At 57.0% G+C, this 22739-nt stretch overlaps 1 protein-coding gene across 5 annotated transcripts in view; it reads right to left on the bottom strand.

Moving 5' to 3' along the window:
• Positions 1 to 22739, bottom strand: part of PPP2R2C (protein phosphatase 2 regulatory subunit Bgamma) — a 243861-nt gene that overhangs the window by 20980 nt on the left and 200142 nt on the right. For all 5 annotated transcript variants that reach the window (XM_037829346.1, XM_037829348.1, XM_037829349.1 and 2 more), the window contains one exon: positions 11728 to 11892. In XM_037829346.1, coding sequence (XP_037685274.1) covers positions 11728 to 11892 — 165 coding nt within the window. The remainder of the gene's footprint in view (positions 1 to 11727; positions 11893 to 22739) is intronic.

Raw genomic sequence — 22739 nt, 5'->3', positions numbered from 1 at the left:
AGTCCCCCAAGTTGGATCTGGAAGAGGGAGAACAGGCTTCCAGAGGATTTGGGAGAAGGATATTTCAGGAAGAGGAAACGGCTTGAGCGAGAGTGCAGATGCAGGCAACAGCACATTCCCCATAGCCCAGAGCCTGCCTGGCTCCTGGGGGCAGGGTCCTGGCAGCTGCCCTCGCCCTCCGTGGTGGCTGAGCTCACATGTCCACTCGGCTGGGCTATGGGGTCCAGCTGTGTGGTCGAGCAAGCACCGGCCTGACTATTACTGTGACGGTATTTTGTGGATTTAAATCATTGGTCAGTTGACTGCATCTACAATCAACAAAGGAAACTGCCGTCAGTAATGACAGGAGTCTCCACAGCTCATTAGCTGAAGGCCTTAAAGCGAGAACTGAGGATTCAGCTGTCAGAAAGATGAACTCCTATCTCGGCTTCAGCCAGCTTCTCCTGGGGAATTCACCACCATCTTCATCAGAGCTCCCAACTGTGGCTTCTCCTGGGGAATTCAACCTCACCATCGATTTCCAACTCGGGGACCTGCCCTATAAGAGTCGGACCTGCTGATCCCCCTCATCACGTGAGCCAAACCTTGTAACACGTCTCCATCTTTACGTACACGTATCCTGTCGGTTCTGTTTCCTGGGGAGCCCTGACTCTTAGATGCTCCAATGGAAAAGGCGTTTCTGAGCTAGTGCCTTAGCGCTTTCATCTGCCAGACCTGCTCGTGCCTGAGAGGGAGGATGGGGCAGGGGACAGGCAGAAGCGGCTGCCGGCCTTTCTGGCTTCTGTGACCTCCCAAAATCATACCCTGCGGGGAAATGAGAGGCTCTGGGGGTGAAGGCACAGCAACCATTCAGGCCCCTGTGCTTCCCACACCACACCCCTCTGCTTTCTTTCCCTTGGTGCCGCCGGTGGGACGCCCGTGGGAGGCAGAAATCTCATCAGGAGAGACGCCCCCTCCCTGAAGCCACAGGAAAGCAGAGGCCCCGCGTCACCGACGTGCCCTGCAGAGGTTCTTTCTAACTGAGGCGTCTTGCAAGACCCCAGGAGTCCACAAACGTCTCTCCATCTTGGGGAACCCCAGGTGAGCGGTGTGGACCCAATGTCAGGTGAACTAGCATTTCTGCCAAAAGGGTCAGAAAACTCAGGTTACAAAAACATCAAGAAAGGTCTGTTCCTTGCACACCTGACTTTGTACCTCCTCGTCTGCCTCGGTGGCTTTTCTGGGGAGCCTCCCCCTGAATCCCTGGGGCTGGCCTCGCCCACGCCTCGGCCCACCCTGCGCCCTGCAGCCTTCCCAGCGTGCCTGGCAGGGCGTGGGAGGTGGGAGATCGGGACCCAAATCACAGACGTGCCATCCGCCCTGGACGTCACGGAGCCATTGGTCGGCTTCAAGGAGGAGAAAACCGCAGAGGTCAGAGTTTGGGAGGAAAAACCAGAACCAATAATTGAAAGCAGACACAAACAGCGTTGGCCGATCAGTACCCCACTTCTGGAGGAACCAGTTCTTTCCGATTTTGTTTTTTAAGGACAAAAGGACCAGAAGTCCAAAAGACAACAGGAAGAAATACTGATGAGCTTGCAAAATTGTACCTAAATGTTTTTGCTTTCCTTTTTAAACATTTCTATAAAATTTTTGATACAATTTTTTTTAAAGACAGCAAAATCGACTATTCGTCATCAATCCCTGTATCCACCTGCCCACAACCTACGGAAACAAGCCCAGTCTCCCCAGAGATGAGGAGGCAGGTCTTCCCTCGAATTGACAGAACCACTAAGGACGGTTCCCAGTAATTACTGCCACCAGAGTTTAAAGGAAGATGCCCAGAGCCCTGTCATTTTTGACGGACGTGATCCCACCACCTTCCCCTCCTGCCACCTAACTACTTAGACTTTGGAAGGCTCTGAATCAGCAGAAATCTTAATCCTATTTCTTTTTAGTGATTTTGCATAATTAAGGCTCTCAGAGCCCTAGTCAGTTCTCTGACACCATCCTCCTCCTATATGGCATCTGGTAATGTCACTGACTCACACGGGAGACGGGTAAGAAGCCCCCATTCCCTGTCCTCTGCTCAGGCCAAGGTGAAGGGGTCCCAGGGAGCCCACTCAAGGTGTGGAGTGCTCAGGCTCTGAAGTTTGGTGCCCAACCTTCCTCTCCAGCCTTACACACAACTCTGATGGGATTGTTCTTCTGTCTACAACCCTCCAGGGCTCCCCAGTGCCCACAGGATCAAGGCTCAAGCTGCTACATGTAGCTGACAAGCTTCTTCATAATCTGGCCCCAACCTGACAGCTACTTAGGCCTCACCTCCTGCAGCCACATCCCAATCCCCCTTCCAGCCAGGGCCCCAGGCTGGGGCAAGGGTGAGGTCAGAGAGGGGCCCAGGACATAAAATTTAAGTAGGCACTCATTTAAGGTGACCCTGAGAGGGTGCTTCTCCTTAAATTTTGCACCCAAGGTGCCTCGCCTGTGTCATCCTCGCCCCTGCTCCACCACACACCAGACAGCAGAGGCAGACAGAACAACGAGACTTGGGGCTCAACTCCCACCTCCATGGCTTATGATTTTGGTGACCTCGGGCAAGTCCCTTCACCTCCCTGAGCCATAGTTCTCCTACCTGGAAAGCACGGGGCCCAGGGCTTGACTTGGAGCAGCTGCTCAACAAAACTGTACAGTTGTTTCTACAGCTATCATTTCACATCACTTTCACTCCCTGAGATTCCCTTTCCCACTTTTGGCCCCTGTCTCTCCTACCAACTCCTATGGACCCTTCAGAACCCAGCCCCAATATCCCATTCTCCAGTATCACATCTTGTCTAGATACCCAGGATTGTGCGCTCACCCCGGGGGGCTGTGAACTCCCTCAGGGCAGGGGTCCTGCCCCATCATCAGTCATTAGGCACCCCAGCCCAGTGCGGAGTCTGACTCGGGCTGGGCACCGAGCATGGAGCCGAGAGAACCCCGTGGTGCTGCCTGGCCAGCTGCCCTCCTCAGTGACTTACACGCTTCTTGCCCAACCTAAGGCAACTCTGCTCACATTTCTCAGCCTAGGGGAAGCCTTCACCGAGCGGCCACAACATTTGCTCTGTGTCACCCACGTGGCATTTGCTATGTGACACTCCCGTCCTTGTCAGGATGAGCACGGTCTTTTATTTGGGATGGTTGGGGAGGTGGGGGTGAAACTGGGCAGCAGGATCCATCAGATGGGGCTGGGGGTGGGATCAGGACTAGATGGCGGGAATGCGCCGGCTCCGAGCCACACACTCAGGGACGAGGGCACAGGTTGGTGAGACAAACCGGGGGAGCCTCGGGTCTGCAGAGGTGGGGAACACGGAGGAGTGGGGCCGAGGAGCAGAGGGTCTGCGGGAGTCCTGCTTGGTCATCGCCCCTGGCCACCCTGGCAGCAGCTCTCCTTGCTCTGACGTTACACCAGGACATCCAAGCAAATGCAGTGAGCACATGTGCCCAGGCTAGCCCAGTCGGACTCCAGGAGGAGCCCAGGCTAGCCCCGCCTCTGCCAGCACTGGCACTGGGAGGAGCTGGGAGGGGTCTGGGCAGCAGCAGCAGAAGGAAGACCGGACTGTGGGCCTGGGAGCCCCTAGGGCCCCCGGCACTCCCCTCCCCCCCCACATAGCCCACTTTTGGGGGAGGGCCTCCTGCATCACCACCTTCCCCCCACGCCTGCCATGGTCAGGAGGATCGAGGCTATGCAATAAAGTCTCGCCAGGTAAGAACTGACGTTTGTCACCCCCTGGTTATAACTTCCCTCCCTTTTCCCAGTCTCAAAGAGGCTTCCCTGGCCACCCTAACGACATGCCCTCCCCACTGGAACACCCATGATGGCCCCCCCAGACCCTGCCCTCCTGCCCTTTGTTCAATCCATCAGCACAGTCAGCGGGCTCTGCCACTGGACGTGAGACCCGACCACCTGCCCCTCCTCCACGGGCCCGCCCTGCTCCGAGCACCGCACCTTGGTCCCCACGTCCCCCTTGCCCCCGCATTTGATAGAGCAGATGACAGCTCGTGTGTCAAATCTGAAGCCATGGCAATAAGTAAGATCATCAAGAGACAGCGTATCACACGAGAAGGGAAGGCTTGGCGGGGGGCAGAGCTCCAGGGCCACTAGCATTTAAAGGGCAGTGGGCAAAAGACCCCGGAAAGGAGACTATACCACCCCTTCTGCAGATGGGGCTGCAGGTGCTTGGCAGGGGGGGTGTGAGCCCGTCATATCACCCCCCTCACAGCCCTCCCATGGCCCTTGTCCCTCTCAGAGTGAGCCGGAAGCTCTTGCCAGGCCTACAAAGCCTCTCACTGTGGGTGCCTCACCCTCGCACGTCTCAGACCTCACCTCCCACCTCCGCCCCCCGCAGTGCTCCTGCCAAGACCTCCCAGGCCGGCCCCAGGGCCTCTGCACGGCTCTGTCCTCTGCTTGGGAACTCTGACCGGGCTCTGCTCTCACCGGGCTGCAGGGTCCCCAGCAGGGGCGAGCTGGGTTGGGCCTGGCTGCCCCCGACCCCTGGGGGTCAGTCAGCCAACACAGCCCCTCTAAGTCCTCCTGGCTCACCCACAATTCCCAGGAAGAGCTCTCGGTTCTCACAGCTTCTGTGAAGATTCAGTGAGAGAGAGCACAGGCTGGTGAGCAGGAGGTCACCCGAGGCTCTCCTGGCTCGGCCCAGCCATGCAGCCTCAACGTGGTAGACAGAAGGACGGTCCCCACGTCTGTCCTTTATGGATTGAATCATGTCCCCTGAAAACCATGATCAGGTCCTCACCCCTGCCCTGTGAGTGTGAGCTTATCTGTGAATGTGATCTTTGAAGATGTGATTACTTAAGATGTGGCCAGATCAGATCAGGGTGGGCCCTAACCTAGTATAACTGGGGTCCTCAGAAGCCGAGGAAATTTGGGCGCAGACAGTAAGACAGAGACAGATAGACTGACAGCCAACGAGCGCCACGGGTGGCCGGCACCCACCGGAAGCCGGGGAGAGGCATGATATGGGTTTCAGGCCTCTGCCCCTCCTGGGTTTCAGGCTTCTGCCCCCCAGAACCTGAGGGAGTCACTCCTGCTGTCTAAGCCAAGCAGTCTGGAGCACCCTGAGGACTGGAGCACCCTGAGGACTGGGGCATCCTGTGGACTGGGGCACCCTGAGGACTGGGGCACCCTGAGGACTGGGGTATTCCATGGACTGGGGCACCCTGAGGACTGGGGCACCCTGAGGACTGGGGTATTCCGTGGACTGGGGCACCCTGAGGACTGGGGTATTCCGTGGACTGGGGTATCCTGTGGACTGGGGCACCCCGAGGACTGGGGCACCCTGAGGACTGGGGTATCCTGTGGACTGGGGCACCCTGAGGACTGGGGCACCCTGAGGACTGGGGTATTCCGTGGACTGGGGCACCCCGAGGACTGGGGCACCCTGAGGACTGGGGCACCCTGAGGACTGGGGTATTCTGTGGACTGGGGCACCCTGCGGACTGGGGTAGCCTGAGGACTGGGGCACCCTGAGGACTGGAGCACCCTGAGGACTGGGGTACCTGAGGACTGGGGTATTCTGTGGACTGAGGCACCCTGAGGACTGGGGCACCCTGTGGACTGGGGCACCCTGAGGACTGGGGTAGCCTGAGGACTGGGGCACCCTGAGGACTGGGGTATCCTGTGGACTGGGGCACCCTGAGGACTGGGGCACCCTGAGGACTGGGGTATTCCGTGGACTGGGGCACCCTGAGGACTGGGGCACCCTGAGGACTGGGGTATTCCGTGGACTGGGATATCCTGTGGACTGGGGCACCCTGAGGACTGGAGCACCCTGAGGACTGGGGTATCCTGTGGACTGGGGCACCCTGAGGACTGGGGCACCCTGAGGACTGGAGTATTCCGTGGACTGGGGTATCCTGTGGACTGGGGCACCCCAAGGACTGGGGCACCCTGAGGACTGGGGTATTCCGTGGACTGGGGCACCCTGAGGACTGGGGTATTCCGTGGACTGGGGTATCCTGTGGACTGGGGCACCCTGAGGACTGGAGCACCCTGAGGACTGGGGTATCCTGTGGACTGGGGCACCCTGAGGACTGGGGTATTCCGTGGACTGGGGTATCCTGTGGACTGGGGCACCCCGAGGACTGGGGCACCCTGAGGACTGGGGTATCCTGTGGACTGGGGCACCCTGAGGACTGGGGCACCCTGAGGACTGGGGTATTCCGTGGACTGGGGCACCCCGAGGACTGGGGCACCCTGAGGACTGGGGCACCCTGAGGACTGGGGTATTCTGTGGACTGGGGCACCCTGAGGACTGGGGTAGCCTGAGGACTGGGGCACCCTGAGGACTGGAGCACCCTGTGGACTGGAGCACCCTGAGGACTGGGGTATCCTGTGGACTGGGGCACCCTGAGGACTGGGGCACCCTGTGGACTGGAGCACCCTGAGGACTGGGGCACCCTGTGGACTGGGGCACCCTGAGGACTGGGGTATTCCGTGGACTGGGGTGTCCTGGCACATGGAAACCACGTCCCTGTCCCGACCCCAGCACCTGTGTCACCCTCCATGGCAAAGGGGACTTTGCAGTTAAGGCTCTGCAGACGGGGGACTGTCTGGGGGAGCCCAGGGGCGAGGAGAGCAGAGGCGGAAGGAGCTGGGATGAAAAGCAGCGCGGTGCACTTGGACGTGGAGGAAGCAGCCAGGAGCCAGGAAACCGACTCTCCCCAGAAGCCTCCAGAAGGAACCAGCCCTGCCCACGCCTTGACTCCAGACTTCTTGACCTCCAGAATTGTAAGAGGATCAATTTGTGCTGTTTTAAGCCACTGAATTCATGGCGACTTCGAATTTACCATGGCGAAGACTGTTTCCCTGTCTGGGAAGTGAATCGTGGACATCACAGCCTTAAAGCGCAGAAACTGAGAGCAGCACCCGGTGGGGGCCAAGGGCTCAGGGGTGCTCCGATGGGGAGGGCATGTCCTTAGGGTGGCCGGGGAAGCCTCTCTTTGAGACCCGGGAAAAGAGAGGAAAGTAAAATCCCCCTGTCCCGGGACAGGCACACTGCGGGGTCCCCAGGAAGGGGAGCGGCTGCTATTGCCACAGAGTCTAAGGAGCCTCCGTGCTCCCTCAGTGCTGTCAAAAGCAGAAATAACTGTCTATTTTAAGGATGCATTTAGAGACGTTTCCATGGTTACCCTGTCATGATGACTCGCAGACAAAAGACCAGTGTTTCCAGGGCCACAGAGAGAGAAGGGGAGCTGAGGGCAGGATTGGAGGGGGCCCTGCACCCCAGCTCCGTCCTGGTGGGGAGGGGTAAACCCCCTCACATCTTGGAGCCCCGGGTGACTCACCCAACCAACAGCAGAAATGAACATCCCCCGGTGATCACCTGGGGAACAGAAATCACTGCTTCACCCTCTCGGGGGGCTAAGCCGTGATCCCTCCTCTCTGGCATCTCACCATCAGCGGCCTCTAGTTTTGAGTGGTCACTAGATAACCGGATAGGATCACTAGATAACCAGATAACTGGTCACTAGATAACCAGATAGGATCGAGAGGTAAAGAACCAGCAAAAACCCAAGTCTCTTTAAAAGGTTAACACACCCTGCTAACTGGGAACCGGTTGCTCACAGGATATCTCATGAGAACCAAGACCAAACACGGTTTGGCTAAAGCGTAGGGAAGGACGGGTATTTCAACGACTCGCTCCTCATTTAAGGCAAATTAAATGGCAAAGGGAAAACAGAAGGTGTGAAGGTGCTAAAAGGCTGGTGAGCCACACAGTTAATTTTAAAACATTTTAGTGGCATTAAAGACACAGTTTCTGGGTAGGAAGTTGAGTTCAAGAATGGGAAAAAAAATTCTAGGTAAATTTAAAATACAAAATTAACTCAAAGAGAAGTGGAAAACTTGGATACACAGACAAAAAAATAAAACTGATTTGGTAGTAAAAAAAAAAATCTTCCTCAAAAAGATACCTTATGGATTTATAATTGTGTTTCACCAAAACTTCAAGGAACATATATATATATATAAAACATATATAAATTTAGATAAAAATATATATTATATATTTTTTCTCTTGTTCCAGAGAAAAGAGAGAGAAAGCTGTTCAACTCATTTGGGGAGATATGAATAATCTTAATAAAACTGAGCAAGCAAGGAGAGTATAAAAAAAGGAAATTAAAGATCAACCTCACCTATGAATGTACATGAAAAAGCTTACATAAAATCTCAGCACATCAAATTCAACCCCACACCCTCTCTAGGGGTTCAGAATCCCGGGCTGGGGCAGGGCGGGGCCCTCCTTTGTTTCAAAAGCCCCCAGGTGAGTCTCTGGGGCACCTGCAGGAGTCCTGGCCCAGGCCACGCAGGCAGGTGAAATGGACACAGAATATAAATCCATAAGGTATCTTTTTGAGGAAGATTTTTTTTTTTTACTACCAAATCACGCACTGTTGAGTTGGTGGGCCAACACACACACCGCCAGGCTTGCAGCAATTCTGAGACCTGAACTGATGCGTTCGTACCTGGGCTTAGAAAGCGGACCCCCTCGGCCACCCTGGTGGCCGTGACTCTGACCGATCCCCGGGGAACCCAATGACGTGGGTTACAGAAGCCAAGCAAGCAGCCTCTGAGTCTACTTCCAAACCCTGGGGCTGCCTTCCCCCGGTGCGGTTTATTTTGTGCGGTGGTCTCCATGCTCCTTAAACACCCCCCACCTCACACACACATACATGTGCGTTGTCTGATTCAAAGTTCAAATCCACGTTTTACAATATGAATACGTAGAAAAATGTTGAAAGAAAGCAGCTATCACTTTCTCCTAGGCCCACCTCTCAGGGACAATTTCTGGCATATTTCTTTCCAGTGTTTTCTCTGTTTCCAGTTTTTGGCCATGTAGTCATTACCCTGGCTCCCCCCCGATCCACTGAATCTTTACCATAATTATTCCCCTATGTCGTTAAAACTCTTCTAGAACACTGTTTAAGTGGCTATTATATGGGCGTCACTGTCCACTCGCTGTTTACTCAGTTGACGCACAGCCTGTTTCTAGGCCGTCGTTTTTGGGGCAATGTTGTGCCGTGGGGCCTCACCTGCCATCCCCTGGGCTGGGGCCGAGGTCAGGAGGTGGACCCTGAGCAGGGGCCTGGCCCCCAGAGTGGGCTCCAGGGAGACTCTCTCTGTTTTCTCTTTCCCATTCTTTCCCCCTGACACCCTGACCCAGAGCAGCACACAGGCAAACCTGGGGGTCATGTGTGGCCCAAGTCACCAGCAGTTTGGGGCAGTTTGAAAAGTCTCTGTGGTCAGCAGAACCATGGAGGACCCCGTCCGAGTCCCCAGAACCCAGGACCAGACCATATGTTCTGTGGCAAGAGGCAGTGAAGGCAGCAGATAGAATTAAGGTTGCTAATCAGCTGACTTTAAAACAGAGTCTCTTGGATCATCCAGGTGGGTCCAGTGCAATCACAAGGATCTTTAAATGTGGACAACGGGATCAGGAGGGAGGAGGTGTCCGAGAGATGGAATGTGACAAGGACGCGACCTGCCACTGCTGGCTTTGAGGATGGAGAAAGGGGCCACAAGCCAAGGAGTGCGGGCAGACAAATAGATTTCCCCCAGACCCTTCAAAAGGAGCACAGCCCTAATGAGCCTTTTCAGCCCAGGGAGACCCATGTTGGACTTTGGAACTTCAGAACTGGAAGAGAATAAATGTGTGCGGTTTTAAGCCACACACTTTGTGGTCATTTGTTACGGCGGCCACAGGCCCAGGCTGGATCCACGCTCCCCCCCGGGGTCTCTGTTGGCCCCTCGGCTTCCCACCTATCCCATCCCAATGCCGATAACCCCACTCCATCTCCGGTGGGACTCTCCCCTGGACTCACACCCCACTCCTCGGAGCTCCATGCAGATCCCGCATGTACCGCATCCCAGACCGGCCTGGGAACCACCCACCAAGCCCTCCCCTCCACTATGCAGGTCATCCTGAGCCTGGCAAAGGCCCCCCTTCCCCCAGCTGCTCACCTCCACACCACGGAATCACCCAGGACTCGTTCCTGGATATCCACATCTGATCTCCTTCAAAGAGCATCTGGGAACTCACTCTCTCCCATCTCTGCCGAGCCCACCCTTTCCTCCCCAGCTCCGAATCCTGCTCTCACTCCAGCTCCTCCGTGCTCCCCTCACAGCCACTGGAGGGGCAACTTTCCAGAGATTCATCCTGTTGCCTCACGTCACACCACACTCTTACACTCGATCCTCTGTCCGTTTCCCACCCCACAGAGAACAAAAGCCGAAGTCCTGGCCTTGACCTACAAGGAGGGACATTCCACAATGTCCGTCTGTCTGGCCTCAACTCCTGTCATCCTTCCTGGGTCACGGTGCTCTGGCCCCACTAGCCTTCTGGCACCTTCCTGCCTCGGGGCCTTCGCCCCTGCTGTCCCCTACTTCTAGAACATTCCTCCCTCCCACCCCTTTGGGTGTCTGCTTCACTGTCACCTCCCTGAACCCCGTCCCCACATCCAGCTTTTGTTGTTGCTGCTGGTAACACTTAACAGTACCTGGCGTGACTTTACCCAGGTCCGTGTTTCTCATCTGGCTCCCCTACCAGAAGTCAGCTCCATGGTGGGGGGCACTATCTGTTGGTTCCCTGCTGCCCCTCCACACCAGGACTGTGCCTGGCCCGGGGCAGGGGCCCGGGGTGCTGCGGACTGAAGGCTGAGACAGGTAGGTGTGTCCCGTGGCCACAGCTTGCCCAGAGAGGGAGACCTGCGCTCACCCCAGCCAGCCCATGCGGGGGCTGCCTTCCCTTCGGGGACTGCGGACAGCTCCGGGGTGGACGGCAGAGGCAGGGAGAGTGGACCCTGTGAACCCCAGCCAACCCTCTGCTACCTCCACAGGGACTTTAATAAAGCTTGCCTCCAGGCCAGTGGGTCATTCATTCACTCACGCATGTGTTCATTCTCTCAACAAATGATTCCCAGACACTGTTCTACATACTAAGGAAAGACACAGAGGTGGAACAGACAATCTGCCCCGTGCCCCCGCAAGGCTGTTTCGCACAGATGACTGATTCTCATCGTCAGCTGCATCCAGGGGACGCCTTGGCAGTGGGCAGTCACTTGCTGTAACCCAGCACTGACCACCCCAGCCATCCAGGTACGGCACAGGACAAGGAATCCCAGTGTCCTGGGTTCAAGTCCTGGCTCCCCACCTTTCAGGTTGGGGGATCCTGGGGCCAACCCTGGAGCCTACACAGGCCCTTGCTGGGAGCTAGCTGTGAAGGTTCAGTGGGATGACGCATGCAAAGAGCTTGGTGCACGCCTGGCTCGCAGCGCACTCCATCAGTGTGAGCTGCAGCAGCTGTGGCTGTGGCAGTTTGTGCTCTTGGACCTTGTTCCACCCCAGACCCCTAAGGGCACCCCTATTCTAGGATGATGATGTGCCATGTTACATGCCCTCAAGGAGCTCACAAGCAACAGTAAGACATAGCAGCTGGCAGAAAGTTCTGCAGAGTGTGGCTAGCTGTGAGAGAGATCAGGGAAGGCTTCCTGGAGGAGGTGACTCTGAGTCTGGACCCTGGTGCTGGTTTCCGTTGCCTGGAATCCCAACTCACTTCTGACCCTCTGTCCTAGAGGCCCAACCCTGAATGCCAGGCAGTCCTGGCTGTGCAGGGACTCGGGCGGCAGCCGGGGTAAGACGCGCCCGCCCACCCCTGCGGCCCCAGGCCCCTCGCAGCAGGGCAGGCGGACACTCACGCTTGGAGTGCTTGTCGCACAGGGCGGCGGCCCGCATGTCGCACAGCCGCAGGGAGCCCTTGCTGCTGCTGTAGACGAAGAGGTTGCAGTGGTGCGGGTGGAACTCGGACGCCGTGATCACCTCCGTGAGGTCCTCCATGTTGGCCGGCTTGATGTCCACGATATCTGGGCAGCGCCGTCAAGGAAAGAGCGTGCGAGGCTCCGGGTGCCCCCCGGAGGGCCGGCCGCCCCGCCCAGCCATGCACATCGCCGCAGCCCACCACTGCCCAGCTGTGCCCACCCCGCCCCGTCTCCACGCCCCGCGGGGCCACCGCCTCGCCCACCGCCCCGCCCAGCCGCACCCACCCCCTCGCTCACCACCCCGCCCAGCAGCGCCCACCCCGCCCCGTCTCCACGCCCCGCGGGGCCACCGCCTCGCCCACCGCCCCGTCCAGCTGCACCCACCCCCTCGCTCACCACCCCGCCCAGCAGCGCCCACCGCCACGCCCACAACCCCCACCCAGCCGCGCCCACCACCACCAGCCCGCCCCCCCACTGCCACGCGCCCCCCCCCCCCCAGCTGGACCCACTGTGGCCCCCCATCCCCTCCAGGCAGGTCTCGTTCCCTGTGGGCTGACAAGCAGAAGAAAAGGAGCTAAGTTTACCGAGCGCCTGTGTGGTGGGCCACTGAACAGAACTGCATCTGGAGCTGTGTTGGGGGCATCTAACCTCACCCCCACCCCCCACCCCCCTTGCTCTGTCACAGGCATCAAGGTTTTCCTTTGGGGAAAAGGCTCTCTGCCTTCCTCAGCCAGGGGTCTGGGCAGACGGACTCAGCCCTCAGCTCTGAGCGGTTAAGCCAACCTGTGCCTTCCAGGCCCTAGTCACAGTGACCATGGAGGGGTGAGTGTGGGATGTCAGATGGGCCCAACTGACTTTCTGGGGATGTGAGGAAGCAGGCTCCCCATCTCTGCTGGGCACACAGTAGACAGGAGGGGCTGGGATCTGCTGCCGTGAACTCTGGAGCTGCCAGGATACCAGGGTGAGGCTGGGGCAGGCAGGACGAAAGACGGTGGAGAGAGACCTGATGGCATCTTCTGAATCCTGGAGCAAGCCAGGCCTGAAGCCAATGCCCTGGACTGTTAAGTATGGGAACCAGTAAATTTCTATTTTTTTGTTTAGGGTCAAGATGTTTGCCGCTTGCAAGGTACTCCTGACAGAGAAGGTAAGCAACTTGTCCAGTGCGACTCAAGTAGTCATCGGTAAGGCTGGATTCAGCCGCACGGCCTCCCAGATGCCAAAGCCTGCTCTTTTCCTCTCCACTCCCTGCTGCCCATAGTGGCAAATCTGAACCACTTAGCATGACCTTCAAGGCCCAGTGGCCTCCAGCCCTCTACCTTTCCAGCTTCAGATCCTCCTGTTTGCCCTGCCCAAAAGGCGCCCTCCCCTCTGAAGTGACACTCCTGGTTTAAGGCCAGGTCTAAACACTCAGAGCCCTCCCGGTGGGGGGGAAGGGGGCTTTGCACATGCCATTCCCTTCCACAGGAACACCCCCGCCTCCCTCTTCATTTGTACACAGGCCCTGGAGTCGGAGAATCTGGGGATGGAATCCCAGCTCTGCCACCTCCTGGCTGTGTGAGCCTGGACGAGTTCCCCACCTCTCTGCGCCTTGGTTTCCTCACCTGTAAAATGGGCTAACAGTACTAACCGTTAGCAGTTAGGTTGGCAGTGAGGATAGAAGAGGCAAAACCTCTTGTGCACCGCCTGACACATCGCAAAGCTCAACGAATGTCGGTTCCCCTTCTTATTTCCTGCTATCTGGAAAACGCTGAGCCTTGTCTGCTCCCAACCCACTTTCCTGCCCCTCCCACCCCTACGCCAAGCTGCTTCCCCTCTCAGTAAGAACGAAGCATTTTCTAACTTCTGTAAACACAAGAGTTTCTAAATTTTCAGAAAAGTGGTTGAATCTGTTGAAACAGAAGGACCTAAGGAAGGTCTTGGTGCTCACATCGAAAACCTATTTCCTAGGAGCACATTAGCCAGAAACCAAGAATTACATAAAGCAATATGAAGACCATTTGTAAAAAGGAATGACGTCCTGACACACACAACGTGGATGAACCTTGAAGACATCGTGATGAGTAAACTAAGTCAGACACAAAAGGATAAACATTGTGTGATCTCACTGATTTGAAATAATCAGAATAAGCAAACTCAGAGTCAGAATCTAGAAAAGAGGTTTGCGGGGGATGGGGTGGGGATAGGGGACAGGAAGTTAAGGCTGAAAATGTCCAGGGTTCCTATGTGGAACGATGGAAATGTTTCGGTAGTGGCTGCTGGTGACGGTGGTACAACACTGTGAACATAATTAACAGCACTGAAATGTGTATCTGATTGTTGTTAAAAGGGGAAATATTAGGTTGTATGTATATTAACAGAATAAAAAATTTAAAAAAATCAATGAACTACATAGTGAACCCTATGTTAAACTATGGACTATAGTTAATAGTACAATTATAAAAATGTGCTATTATGAATTGAAACAAATGTTTCACACCAATGCGAGGTGTTAATGATAGAGGACATATGGGAATCCTATTTTTTTATGCATGATTGTTCCGTAAACCCACAACTTCTCTAATAAATTTTTTTTAAAATATAAAGAGAGGAAAAAGATGAACTAAACCACCAGTGCCTAAGTTGGTTTCCTAGGAAACTGTGGTTTTCTGGTTTGATAAGAAGCAGAGATTAAATAATGAAAAATGGTACTGAAGGTTAAAAGGAAAAATAATCAAGACTTCAGGGATGCCAATTTCATCAGTGTAAACCATCCTGTGCTGCTAAAATGCCTGCTGACGACCGTCCATGACTCTCCACCTGCTTGGAAACGGTTTTAAATTTCTTATGGAATTTAAAATGGTGTCTGGGGAAAAGGCACAGTCTTTTATGAAATGTCAGGAACATCAGTACAGCATCTGTTTAATGTTGCACACCAAACAGTTGGGCAAATGAGGCCCAATTCTCTGCAGAACTTGGAGCACAAAGTGAAGCCAAAGGCGGCTGCGTGGCCACGGCAGTGCCCAGGCCTCGGAATGCAGCTCGGACTTATAAATCTGGTCGTGTCACCTTATGTCCTAGAGCTCCAGCCTCACGGTGGGGACTGCTCCGGGGACCCCGGCATTCCAGGCCCCCTCCTGGGGGCAGCTCGGCCATGGGCCCTGCTGAACTTGGAGCAGCCGGCTGATTGCTGCTTTTGCCAATGAACGGAAGGCGGAGGGGACAAGTGACCCGTGTCACAGGTGGGAGCCCTGAGCGCCAGCCCGTGGTTCCCTCACCACTTTTCCCTTGCTGTGGGACCAGCCCCTCGGCCGCCCTGTGGTGGACGCGTAGCACAAACGAGAAACACACCCGGACTGCTCAAGCCTCTGCAACTCGGGGCGTTTGTTACCGCGGCGTGACCTAACCTTCCCGAGAGCTTCACTGTGCACAACATCCTTTCCTTCCCTCCTTGGATGTTTCAGAACTATGCCGATGGAGAAGGGTCGGAGGTCTGAAGCCCGAGTTCCCGACTCACCCCGCCGCCAAGACCAGATCCTTATTATACCAAAGGCTTCTTTCCCGGTGCTGGATGTCTGATAATGGTTTACTGGGATTCAGCAGCGCATTCCCAGTGGCCTTGGCCCACCTTGGCCTCTGGCTCACGGAAACCATCTTTCCAACCTCAGGAGCTGCAGACGCCAGGGGCCAGTGAGGGAGCAGGCAGAGCCCAGGCTTGGAAACCCCACGTCCCGGCCCCAGCACCCCGTCCAGCCTCACGCGGGGTGTGGGCTTCTTACCCGAGGACACAGCACTGCTGACCCCCTGGCGGCCCCCACGACGATTACGCTCCGTCTCCCCATGGCTCTGCTCTGCCTTCTCCACGCACTCGCTAGAATCCCGCCGGAGGCCATGTTTGCTTCTGCGAGTCCGGAGGCCCAGTTACGTCTGCTGTGAACCTGCCTGATCGGGGGATTAGGGGCTGGCCGAGGGGTGGGGGCACGGATTGAGGGTCGGGGTGGGGGTGGGGAGATGGGATCCTCCCACAGAGATGGAGGGCCCAGGGTGGAGTGGGGAGACGGGGTCCCCGATGGCACGTGGGTGGAGAGCCCCAGGTGCAGAGGGGAGATGGGGTCCCTGATGGCAGAGACGGAGGGCCTGGGGTGAGGTGGGATGCAGGGTCCCTGACATTATACAGGTGGGGGGCCCGGCGTGGGGTGGGGAAATAGGGTCCCTGACAGCACATGGCTAGAGGGTCCAGGGTGGAGGTGGGAGACAGAGCCCCCATGGCACAGGGATGGAGGCTCCAGGGTGAAATGGGGAGATGGGGTCCCCAACATCCTATGGGTGGAGGGCCTGGGGTGGGATGGGACGCGGGGTCCATGACAGCACATGTGGAGGGCCTAGGGTACTGTTAGGGCTGACCCTGTTCAATTCCCCTTAATCGCGTCCTAAAACAGAGACCTGAAGAGGGTCCCCGCCAGGGAATTGGTGTGGAAGCAGCGGGATAACCCTGCCCCGGACACCGCGAGTGCCCCTCCTCCCAGCTCCCCTCCATCGGCCAGGCGGGAGTGGCCTCGGGGACCTCGGGTCAAGCACGGCCCACGGGCTGGCAGCAGGGCCGGGCTGAGGGAGCGGACCCCCCTCTCCCCACAGCACGCTGGGCACGGCCGTCCGCACCCTCAGTTTCCTGTTCACAAAACGCAGGGTGGGCACAGCCCCGGAGCGCCCTTTCCTTTTGGGGATTAACCCCAGATGGTCCCTCACTGTTTCACGATCAACCCTACAAATCCCACTCTCAAAACCGAGAGCGGGATTTACAGAGTTCAGCTGGGGCCTGGCCCCCTTGAGCACTCACCTAATCAGACCCAGGTAAGAGACGCTGCCCCGGCCAAGCCCATCTATCCGTCTCCTGTTTTCCCATCGAATGGTGCTTGAACCGTCAGATGGGCTTTTGTTCAACTTCTAATCATGCTTTAGCAGCTAAGAATCATTTTCACTACAAGAAAAGTTTGTCAGGCAGAGGGAGGTATTGAAGAGAGAGAGTGGATAGCACAGAAGACAAAAACAAGACAGCTGACCCTGCTCCTCCACCCTGAGCCCCTCGACAGAGCATAAGCTACTGTCCCAGGTTGTGTCCCGGGGCCGCGGGGTCATGACGGGGCAGAACTCGTGCACCAAGCGCTTCTTTCTTTCCGCCTGCCCCAGGTGTGCGCTTCCTCTGCAATCCCAGGCCCAGCGCCCCAAGGCCCCAGCACCCACCCCACCCCTCACCCCCACCCCAGCGCCCCCAGGCCCCAACGCCAGGATGGGAGGCAGGGGGTCCCCTCGGCCCCTCCCTCTCCCTCCTTCACACACCCAGTGTCCGAGTCCTGGGGCGTCCCCCACCACAGAGCCTTCTGCTCTGCCCCACAGCCGAGCTCCAGATGGGGCTCCTGGTCATCCCCCAGCCAGTCTCTCAGCCCACCCTCAGTGGGATGAACTGCCTAAAACAGTGGTTGGATTTGTTGCTGATCTGTTGGATGGAGGCTCAAGAGGAAATCAAACCTAGGCAGGCACTTGAGCCCATCACCGCCACCCTGCCTGCCCTTCCCACCCTCCATCCCCGCCCTCCAGCCACACCCAGCAGGCTGAAGCTCCCAGGACACTCCGGGCTCGGTGTTCTCCGCCCAAGCACCAAGGCAAGGTCCTACTCAGCGACTCATCCTTGCAGACCCCACATCCTCGGGGCTCTCCACACTGTGTACCTGCCCACCACCCCTGCGCCTTCCGCACACAGCCGGCCCAGAGCTGGTGCTCAGGGGATGCTCTGGCAGGACTGATGCATGGGTGAACAAATGAATGAATGAATGGATGGATGGATGGATGGAAACATGGCGAGGAGGATACCCCGTGCAGGGATGACACTTGGTCTTTCCTCGTGAACGGCCCTTCCAATTTAGAAACGCTGTCGGTAGTCATGTGTCTCCAAAGCCCCCCACCCCCACCCCTGGAAGGTGGGTGACACTATTCTTGGTTTTATATGAGGAGACCAAGGATCAGAGGTGCCCGGTGAGCAGCGATAAGTGTTTGCAAAACATAAAGCAAGGGCAAAGAAATAAACAGGTTTCTGGAGGAGGTGAGGGACTACGGGAGAAGGCCTCCCCGTGCAGGCCGCCCGCGGACAGGACAGAAAGCAGGAAGCCACGCAGACCTTGGCAGAGCAGCAGCGCAGGCCACAACAGGAAGTGCAGGGGCCCGGCGGTGGCAGCCCACCTGGCTTGTCCTGGAATGGACGCTGTCTCCGTGTGCGCAACCCGCAGCTTCTCCGAGGGGCAGGTGACCCGGCCACAGGGCCGGGGAAAGGAGAAGAACCCACGCCAGGTGTGCAATCATACATTCCTGGTTCAGGGCCAGCCCTGCTGCTCACTGACCACGAGCTTCTGAACGACCGTTAATTTCCTACCTCGTCAGGATCAATTAAGATTGGGCGCGTGATGGGCCGAGGACAGGGCCTGGTGCAGAGAAGGTGCTTTGTAAGGCGAAGGAGGTGTGTGGCAGAACTCCGGAGGCGGACTGGCTGCCAGGCGGCGGGGATCCCAGTCTCAGACCTGCCTTGGGTCAGTCGTGCAGCCACAGAGCTGGGGACGGGAGAGGAGAGGGGTGGCCATCTGCACTGAGATGGAGGACAGCAGAGGGTGGGGGCGTAGGTGGACAGAGAGGGGCGGCCAGTCCCTGGAGCATGCCCAAGGGCCGGAGGATACTTTTGCTGCTGGCAGTTGTCTAGCTCTGAGTCCCTGCGTCCTTCCACTGGCCAGAACGGACCACTCACGGTGGAGCTGTCTAGTGGGGGTCGGCACATGTTTTCTGTAAAAGGCCTGAGAGCAAGTATTTTAGGCTCAGCTGTACCGTCTCTGTTGTGCATGAAAACAGAGTCAATGCACAAATGAATGGTGTGGCCGTGTGCCAATAAAACTTTATCAACAGGCAGCGGGTAGGTCCAGACCCCAGGCTGTTTTGCAGACCCCAGGTCTGGAAGAGGGTTTACAGCTTGGCTTTTGGCACAGCAGCTCCTTTCCATGATGCACTGAAGCTGGGTTGTGACAGCCCCACAGCCTGGCCTCCCCTCTGTTCTGCTCCCCTTGCCCTCAGATCTCGGGTTCCAACTCCAGACCCAGTGAGTTCAGCCCTGGAGGGGCTGGTGGGGCCCCTCAACCTGGAAGGGTGGAGTGAGGTGCCGAGAACTCCCAGCTCTTCCTACCAGCCCGCTGGCTGGGGGCCCGTGTCTGCAGGAGTCAGCAGACTCAGAAATATGGGTTTGTTCTGCCCGAGAGTGACGTCTGCCAAGGATGCAGGAACTGTCAGCGAAGCAGGCCTTCTGCAGAGTCATCAGGTTTGTAGAGATTTTTAGCCCCTTCATCTCCTGCCAAGGGCACCTCCTGATCTCCCGGCACCCAGTGGGGGCCAAGGCAGCTCCGTGCTCCCCACAGCAGCCTCAGCGCCCCAACAGGCGGCCACAGTGGGGGGCTCGTGAAATGTGGGGGAGGCCGTGCACTCCAGGGGCTCCCGCTCACAGGCTGTGGCACTCCGAGCAGCGCCTTGCTGTCACCAGGCCCCACAAGCCAGGTGGCTTAAAACAGCAGAAAGGGATTCTCTCACAGGTCCAGAGACCAGAGATCCGATGTCAAGGCACCGGCAGGGCCGCGCTCTCTCCGGAGCTCGAGGAGAAGATCCTTCCTCGCCTCGTCCAGCCTCTGGAGGTTCCAGGGGTGCCTTGGCGTGTGGGGCGTTGCTCCATCCTCACACGCCATCTGCCCTGAATCCTTGTGTCCAGACCTCCCTCATCGGATAAGGACCCCAGGCACAGGACTTAGGGCCCCCCACCTCAACTCACTCCATCTGCAGAGATCCTGTTTCCAAGTAACGGCACACTCTTGAGGCCCTGGGGGTCAGGACGTCAGAATACCTTTCTAGGGGGCCCACTCAACCCCACTAGCCCCCCACCCACCTCTGTAAGTGGGAACTAGGACTAACTGCGGCTCATTCAGCTGTTCACTTGCTGGGCAAACGTCTGCTGACTGCATCGCGTCGGGCATGTGTGATGAACATGTCGCCAGTGCCGCCCAGAGCTCCGCTGGGGTAGCGGGTGTGGAAGGCACTCCGTTAGTGCCGATGTACACGCAAATGTTCACTAAGGTTATGACAGTCCTTAGTGGCGGTGCCACAACCAGCTAGTCTGTAAAGACACGGAAACTAGCTGAGCCTTGAAACACAGTCATGACCCTGGAGAGCTGTTGGCAGCCAGGCCCTGCATAAAGCGACCATGCACCCAACCCCACAAAGGAGGACGGAGGGCCCGGGTGAGGAGGCCACTGGCCCAGGAGCCACACGCCCAGCCATGGCGAGGGACGATAGAATCCTAGCTTCTCACTTCCTGGGCAGATCTGTTTGGGAATAGGTGACTTTCCGCAAACGCTGTGGTTCTCTCCCCAGGGGGTCAGCATCCCCCAAGGGCCCGATGGTGGGGGGGCTTGCTGGATTTGCCTGTATCCTTTGGCCAGGGGCTGGTGGATGCTGAGAACTGATGGGGGTTGGATGAGAGAGAGGGCTGTGGCTGTAGGCTCCACTGATTTAACCAAGCAAAGCATGGCCAGTTCAGATGCATCTCAGTGGGAACATGCTGTTACCATGTGACTGTTACCATGGTGGGAGGAGGCTGTTACCATGGTGACTGAGCATCCTCTGGCGTGAGGGATGCAGGCCGCGCTGCAGAAGGCCACGATGGGCCTCCCCCGCAGGCTCGGAACGGATGCTGGCATGCGGAAGGGCCCCAGAAGGCCCCCTGCACGTGGAGGCTGCCTTGCTGGGGCACGGCTGGCAAAACAGCTGACTTCAGCAAGTTTTCTCTGCAAGATGGCCTGGCTGCAAACACGAGCTGTAAGTGCTGGCAAAAGCATGTCGGATCCTATAGGAGGATTCCTGGCAACCTCTATCTCCTTCCCTTCTCTGCTCAGAGCGCCTGAGGGACAACTGTGCAGTCCCTCTCGAACACAACCCAGACCACTGCACCAAGAGGGGCCACGGGAGAAGGGCCTTTGTGTCAGTGCTCACTGGACAAGCCAACTGGAGCCTGAGCCTCCTCTATGACAGGAGCCAGTCTGCACATCTCTGCCCTGAGCCAGCCCATGTGGTTCCTGAAATGCATCAAAAAGCTCTGATGTGGGAGACAAATCCTGAACACTGAGCTACAAACCCAGGTTTGGCGTTCCAGCTCTTCTGCATAGTAGCTGTGTGACCTCCAGGAAGTGTCTTGACCTCTCTGTGCCCTGCTTTCTCATCTGTAGAATGGATTGATAATATCTGCCTTGAAAAGCACACTATTAATACTTTTAGTAACAGTTAAAGTTATATAAACAGATTCTTCCTCTGCCTATGGGGAAAAAGCATGAAATTAAGCAGGGTGCAGAAACTGCAAGGCTTCTCACTCTGGAAGGACTGTCAAGGTTTCTGCTGAACTGCACCCTGGCTTCTAAGCACTGCGGGGAGAGACTCAAGGTCGGCCAGCCAGTAAAGGTCAGAGCCGGGGCACACACCAGGTAGCTGCCTTCTCGTGGCACCATGTCATGCGCTGGGCACTGACCTGGGACACTCAGGAGCCAGGGGCATTGGGATGGAAGAACCTCACCAGTAAAGTGCCAAAAGGCTCTGGGGCAGGAGTGGGCTGGCATGTTCTGTGGCAGGCAAGGAGCAGGCGAGGCTGGAGCCCAGGGAACAAGGGGGGAGGGGTGTGGGTGAAGCCAGGGAGGGGCAGTGCCAGAGGAAGGGGTGTGCAGACAACTTCCAGTTGGCAGGAGCTGCTAGAAGGTTCCGAGCTGGGAGTGACGTGAGCCAGTTTAAGCTTTTAGAAACTTTGCTGCTGTTGTTGGAGAACAGAATGCGAGGGGACAAAACGGAAGGCACATCTAATAACACCTGACGACGCCGTGGCATCAGCCACGTGCCAGGCACTGCTCCTAACACCCAGCAAGTGCTATCACGGCACCCTATCCGCACGACAGCCCTCCGGGACAAGCAGGATTTTCTCCTCGCTGTACACATGCGGAAACTGAGGCACAGAGAGTTCAAGTAAACTGGCCAAGGCCACACAGTTACTAAGTCTTGGGGCCAAGGTGTTCTCTGGCAGTCTGGGTTCTTAAATCCAAGAAGGGAGGCGAGTTAGGAGGTCACGGCCCTAAACGGGGTGAGAGAGAATGAGGGCCACAGGAGGCTGGGGGTGAGGGAAGCTGGGCTGGGCTGCATCCCGGAGGTGGAGCCAGGAAGATGCACTGAGGCTTGGCTTGCTCAGTGCCCAATTCCTTGCTCAACTGTAAGCCCCACACAGGCAGGACCTGGACCCCTGATGGCTCAAATGTGCAATTTACGAACGATACCTCCTCTGTGCAGAGGATTTCTGCCTCCACTTGCACCTCCTTTGTGCCGCCTTTGTGCAGTAGGCAACATGTACAACTGTACTCAGAGACCCTGGCAGAGATTCTGTTTGCATCCCCAATAGCAACACAAAGTAGACTCATGGAAAAGATCGCTGAATGAATGAATGAATGAATGCACAAAGGTAATTATGACAGAACCACAGGCAGGGAGCAGCAGATCCGGAACCAGAACCCAAGGCTCCTGACTCATGGCCTCTACTTCTCACTGTCAGTTCTATTTACCCAAGAAACTGTGGACAGAGCATCTCGGAGCAGACACGCCCTGGTTTCCTTCTCTGCGTGGTGGTTCTGTGAGCAGAGGGAACGGAGGAGGCCTGTGAGGCTGTGGGGCTGGTGTGGGTGGGCGTCCACCCCGGTAGTTCTGCCCCACAGTCCGAATCCAGGAGACACTCCCCACTGAACGGATGAGACCAGGGAGGCTCAGCATGGCTTGGTGCCCAGTGCAGGGCAGCTCAGAGAGTGGGGGACAGGGTTGTACCCCAGGTTCTGGGGGTCTCAGCCCAGCCCAGAGCCTGGCACATGAAGAAT

The sequence above is a fragment of the Choloepus didactylus genome, chromosome 3 (assembly GCF_015220235.1).
Source record: "Choloepus didactylus isolate mChoDid1 chromosome 3, mChoDid1.pri, whole genome shotgun sequence".
NCBI lineage: Eukaryota > Metazoa > Chordata > Mammalia > Pilosa > Megalonychidae > Choloepus > Choloepus didactylus.
The sequence above is the reverse complement of the archived record's forward strand: the minus strand, read 5'-3'. Positions and strand labels throughout refer to the sequence as shown.